This window comes from Crotalus tigris, unplaced genomic scaffold (genome assembly GCF_016545835.1).
Source record: "Crotalus tigris isolate CLP2741 ecotype Arizona unplaced genomic scaffold, ASM1654583v1 scf7180000017812.1200847, whole genome shotgun sequence".
NCBI classification, from domain to species: Eukaryota; Metazoa; Chordata; class Lepidosauria; order Squamata; family Viperidae; genus Crotalus; species Crotalus tigris.
In genome coordinates, this window is record NW_024096651.1 from 734,695 (window position 1) to 741,028 (window position 6,334).

General features: G+C 38.7%; 1 protein-coding gene across 1 annotated transcript; it reads right to left on the reverse strand.

Annotated features, from left to right (window-relative positions):
• Positions 1 to 3: 3 nt before the first annotated feature.
• On the reverse strand, positions 4 to 6,062 carry LOC120307717 (MAD2L1 binding protein). The gene is made up of 3 exons (XM_039342755.1): positions 4,157 to 6,062; positions 3,702 to 3,979; positions 4 to 1,974 (listed from the first exon to the last, which is right to left on the reverse strand). The coding sequence occupies exons 1-3, from the start codon at positions 4,239 to 4,241 to the stop codon at positions 1,438 to 1,440; spliced, it is 900 nt and encodes a 299-aa protein (XP_039198689.1). The 5' UTR covers positions 4,242 to 6,062; the 3' UTR covers positions 4 to 1,437.
• Positions 6,063 to 6,334: the final 272 nt, after the last annotated feature.

Here is a 6,334-nt window from a genome sequence, read left to right on the forward strand (position 1 = left end):
TTCATGTTCAGATTTACTTCTTTATACAAACTGAAATAGGACGGGTATTTTTATAGTTCAATGAAGCAACACTTTCACAATCAGATAATTAAACAGATCATTTTATATAGTTTTCCAAATTGATTAATACTTGGAAAAAAAGTTGAATTTCATTTTTTAGATATGGTTATTTTCTCTACAGCATATTGTTTCTAAGCACAGAAGTATTTGAATATACAATAATTGTCTTCAGATTGGTCCTCTTAACAGTATAGTATACAATGACACAAAGGAAGACAATCCGTTATAGTGTAGATATAATAAAACACTTTAAGCAGAGTGGTTATATAAATACCACAGCCTCAGAGAGTGCTTGGCCATTGCTATATCTGTCCCAGATTTAAACTTTGGCATGAAAACATTTAAGACTGCCTCCAAAAGCCCCTTACATCTTTTTGTGCCTCAGAACAACTGGTTAAGAAACATATCCATTTTCAGAGTTACTGTATTGTCCCACCTGTCTTCCTTCATCAGGCTTCTTTCAGAATGAGACTAGATGTGGTCTCATAATGCTTGCCCAATATTCATCTGTCTTCATACAATCCAAGTATGTGCAATAGCTAATAGGGGAGTAAGATTTCTTTTTCATCTAACTTATTACTTCTGACAGTATTGGTAAATCCAACTGAACAGGAAATCAAAATCAAATTTTACAATCTTAAAATGAATTTATAGGAACAATTAAACACAACTTCTATTTCCATAACGAGTAATTTTAAAATGTTACGCTCTACTAATAAAAATCAGAGACAGAGTAGTATTCCAAAAGTATGATTAAAAAAAAAAACCACTGGAGATCATTCACACATTCTTAGATAAGCATGTAATTGTAATCACACCTGTCAATTTAGAGAACATCAGTCTGAATTGCTGCTTGAAATAGAAATGTACCTAAAAGTATCATACATCTGCTGTAGAGAATATCAATTTCAAATAGCCATTATTCCTCCAGAGGGGTGTTCAACTATGCTGTCCTGAACTACAGTCAATCTTTAGACAATTTTCACTATTGAAAAAAGTAGCAATTTATGTAGCTTTCATTGTATTTCTGGAAAAAAAAACTGGAATACATCAAATTTGCATAGATGCACATATTCCACTGGAAATTCAGTATTGAATCAGGTATATACTGGCACAGGTATTTTCAAGTATCCTTTTATAGTAAAATCTGCAGCACAGAATACAGGTTAATGGGTCCATAAGGCTTTGGCAAGACACTGAATCAGTTCTCCAGAAGTACTTTCTGTCATCATAGACATATGTACGTTTTCACCTCTGTACTGCAGAGTTTAACATTACTTCTGAAAGAAGAGAAAATTTAAACAGGGGAATTGTTCTTTGCAATGTAAGAAACACAAGATTAACATAGCTAGTTAAGAACTTTTCCTTAAATATTTATCAAGAAAAATAATTAAAGCCTTTGATTGTTACTGGAGCTTGGAACCATATATAATCATCCCAGACAGAATTTATTTCTTCACAGGTGGGAAGGGCTGTACTATTTCCATGACTGCATGATAAGTTAACAGTCAATTTCCTTCCTCGAGTTGGCACTTTGTAATTTAGTTTGGGTCTAAACCAGTCAATACCACAGTTGCGATGCCCTTGAACCATAACAATGACACTCATAGTGGGAATAGCCTGAAGCTCACTGAACACATCTGCCATGAAAAGAGAACGGAATAGCTTGCGAACACAGGTTGAGGTTGACAAACTCTCTTCGGTGCCACTCATGGATATATCTTGTAAGTTGATTTCATAGAGCTCTCTGGGGTTAACAGCTGTACCTCCAAGCAAAATAAGAACTCGTGGGACCAGTGTCAAACTGAACATGATTTCCAAGTGCTGGAAAACACCTTCAAGATCATTCAACACTTGCTGGCACTTTTTGTTGTCCTGATCTTTCAGATAAACCTTCTTGACCATGTCTTTTTCCTATGAAATTAGGGGATTTAAGAGATGCATAATTTAGCATAAAAGGAATAAGGAAACACTTTATTTCAAAGCAAAGTATTCACATATTATTTAGAACCCCATTCCAGCTTATTATAAAAAAAGGTATCTACTGCTATGATAAATGGAGAGATACATGCATATTTATTCAGTTGTCATCTTGCTTGTATTTAACATCAACACAAGGCCACTGACTGAAGTCCTCCAGCTGTACAAGATTGGTATCATCAGTAGGATAATGATACCCAGTTATACATCCTAATTCAAGCCACCCAAATGAAGCTGTCAGGATGCTTCCTCAGGGTCTGAAGGCCAGATGGGAAGGAATAGATTCAGGCTTAATCCTGGCAAAACTGAGTGGTTATAGGTTTGGGACCTCTCAGAGTTGGGGAGCCGTCATCTTTGGCTTTGAATGCAGTAGCATTCTGAGTAGACCAAGATGGTATACAATTTGGGCATCCTCGTAGACTCTTGGCTCCTCCTCAAACACCAGGTGGCTATCATAGCTAGGAAGGCCCTTCTAAAGTTCTATCACTTGCAGCAATTGCATCCTTTCCTAGATAGCTGGGAAAACAGTAGTAGAAAGCCTTCTCACTACCATTTATGCTTTAACTACCTTACATTTGGATTCTCATAATGCACCTACGAGGAGCTACATTTGAAGATCATTCATAAGTTACAATTGATCCAGAATGCAGCAGTGTCAGTAATTATTCACATGCCTAAGCTTAATTATGTAACATTTCTACTAAATATAACATCTGCACTAGCTTCCAGTGAACTTCCAGGAACATACTGCAGGATTGTTTTTTTGTAGGAATGGCTATCTCCAAAACAGAGAGTCTTCAACTAACAACAGTTCATTTAATAATTGTTCAAAGTTACAGCGGCACTGAAAAAATAGACTTATGACAGTTTTTCACTCATACAACAATTACAGCATCCCCATGGTCATGTGATTAAATTTCAGACACTTGGCAATTGATTGATATTTATAACGATTGCAGTGTCCCAGGTCATGTGATTCCCTTTTGCAACCTTCTGACAAGCTAAGTTAATGAGGAAGCCAGATTCACTTAACAACCGTGTTACTAACTTATCAGCTGCAATGATAATCCACTTAACAATTGTGGCAAGGAAGGTCATAAAATGGGGCAAAAATCACTTAACAAATGTCTCACCTAACAACAAAAATGCTGGGCTCAATAGTGGATGTAGGTTGAGGACTACCTGTATTTCCTGCTTATTCCATAAATGTGAAAGGTGGTTATGCTCCAGGATCCTTCTTAAAATGTACCTTTTACTAGGACCGTGTAAGCATGTCTTCTCTATTGCAACACCTATCTTATGGCACACAGTACTCCCTGATATTTGGATAGGCTGTTTTGTAAGCCATTAAGCTTTTTCAAGAACAATCAATGTTGGCTAGCTGCTGCATGCCAGTTGCTGTAAATTAAAGCACCCCTTCTTCCTCTCATATTTTTTAAAATGCGAAATTCCACTCTTCTTACTACCAAGTTTATGCTGGCCCCCGAGAATTTTTTTTTTCTCACGAGAGGAAAAGCGGCAAAGAATAGACTCCCCATAACACAAACCATCATTCGGGCCTAATGCCGGTTTCCGCTGGCCTCAAGCAAAAGCAGAGGAGCCCGTCTTTCCGTCCACTCGAGGGAGCAGCAGCCATCGTTTCCCGCCTAGTCGTGTCTCACCTGGCTAGCGGGTTTCGACAGCTGCTGCATCCGGTAGAAGCAGGAGAGCTGCTCGTAAGGCAAAGGCAGCTGCTGCCTCTGGTATAGGACGTGCTTTAAAAGCTCGCAGGTGAAACGGAAGCATCCTTCGCAGGTGACCGAGCCGGGAAAGACGACGGACAACGAGAAGGCGCTCCCAGGAGCCGGAGCCGCCGGCTGAGTCGTCAGCGCCACAGTCACAGACACGGTGGCGGCCTCGCGGAGCTTTAGGCTGGTCTCGGCGGGCTTCAGCGGGTCGGCTGCAAGAGAGGAGAGGAGAGGAGAGGAGGTAAACATCGTGTGTGGCTGCCCATCTGCTTGCCCAAGAACGAAAGAAAAAGGCCCGAGGAGCGGAAGGGAAGCCTTGTCCAAGCCCCCCCCCCCAAGACGCCTTGAAAGGGGGGAAAAACCGCACCCGGGTGGCGCTGCAGCCTTACCTTCTCGTGGCGTTGCTATCGGCGCGGCCATCTTCTGTACCTCACCTTTACTCCGGTTTGAATGGCCGCCTTCACGGAGCATCATGGGAATGTCGCCTATACGTCATTGGAGCGCTGGCCGATTCTCCTGGCGCCATCTTTGTCTCGGGTAAGTTGAACGCCCTTGCCTGAATGGGCTAGCTAGAGATTGTATGTTTCTGCGGCTTTTTCTGAAATGGTCACGCTGGCCAGTCTTGCTTGCCAGGCCTGTCTTGATGCCTGACTTTATGGTGTGATTAAAATATAGATGCTACACGGGTCACTTTAGGCTAAGGGCAGCTATTTGCATGATCCTCAGAAGAACTGCCTAGATTATCCCCGCTCCCAAACGAACTTTTAAACTTTACCTGTGGCCCGAGGCTCAAAAAGCGTAACTTAGTCGAAGAAACGAGTTTGCCTTCATTGCTAAATTTAGACTTCAAATATTTGCCGAAAGTAAGGTGACCAGACTTCCTCCTCTTCCGGGAAAATACAAAAAGCGAATTTGCCTCCGTTACAAGTCCCCATTTAACTTAAATCTTCCCATTTTATCGCGCCCAAATGAAAGTTAATAATCGTAAATAAATGCAGGATCTCCTGGTTTAACTCTTAATAGCTACTTATGACTAACCATTGTGATAAATATTTTGAGAGGTATACCATTATTCGTTAGTTTAAAATATATTGGGATAGGAGAATCTTGGAATATCTTTCCCATCACTTCATTATGATGACAAACTTCCAACAAGTTCTGGGCAGAAAATTAAAAAACATTGTGTATTTTTAAAATGATAGTGTGGTTGCGATGAAAACCCAGGTGACAGTTGAACTTGAGTTTCCCTGTCAATCTGAATAATGCTTTCAGTATTTCTACTTTATTTTCATAATAAATTAATCATGTAGAGTTTGTATATAGTCAGCTGAATCTGATGCAATGTGTTTCCTACCCAGGGCAATTCATTCCAAACGATGCAACATGTTGCCAAGACCTAACAGCAATCTCGTATTGAGGGTGTTACAAGCGGCTGTGATTGTATTTGTAAATAAAATAACCCACTAATTTGAAGTGGGAGAAGCATCTGTTCTGATTACATGAAAAAATCTATAGTTTAACTGCTTTTATAATTAAATTATGCCTAGGCTAAAACATATGTGCTTTGTTTTGTTTAAACTGGGGAATTAAATCTGTGAACTTAATCTTATTAGTTTGTGACTGAAATGACTACTGTACACATTATAAACAGTACAACAGCACATTTTTAATGTATTACTGCTAGCTAACAAGGCAATTATAACATTTATTATATGGCACAGTCACATCATAATTCAAAACAGAATATAAAATGAAAAACATTATTCCTCTGGAAATTGTATTTAAAAAAGGATTTTTTTCCCTATTTAAATTTTGTGAAATTATGTTTCTGTTGAAAGTCTGCTTTTGTGATGTTCGAAGATATGATAGTAAGAATCAGTTTAAAAAATAAAATGATAGATAAAACTGTAGCCATTTGAAATGTGTGATAACTAACCCTCTTTAACAATTCAGCATATGTATTTGATATAAATTGTGAAGTTACAGGTGAGTGTGTATGTGCCTGTAATTTAAAAGGTGATAAAATTTTATTCTCATCTCCTATGTAAATTAGTATTTTTTAAAATAACTTGAATTCAGTGTTAGAATTCAAATGCAGAAAGCAAATATTATGTCCCTAACATTTTATCTTGCATTTTGCAATACAAAATTTTGTTTTAATGTAAATTGTGACCTAATTCTGTCTGAAAAATGGCTATATTAGTATACTAAATCACACTTTTCTTAGGATCCCAAAGCTGAAGGATGTCTTAGGATGATGCTCCTGCGGTAATAAAGCTGAAGCAGACAGAAGTATTTTATTGGGATATTTTTGTTCGAGACGCTACAAAAAAAAAAAATCCTAAATTGATTTAATCGCCCCCGAGGTTGCTTGATGTTGTAGTCCTGCGTTCTGTTCAGAGAAATTATTGGAAGCAAAAAAAAAAAAAATTAGGAGTCTGACGGCCCGAAAGCGTATGCATTTTATGCAATTTGCAATGTTACCAGGCTCCCCGTTGTTTTGCCGACACTAATTCGACTCGCCTTCTGCAAAGAGAGGGCTCTCGCACCCATCTTATTCGCCTCTG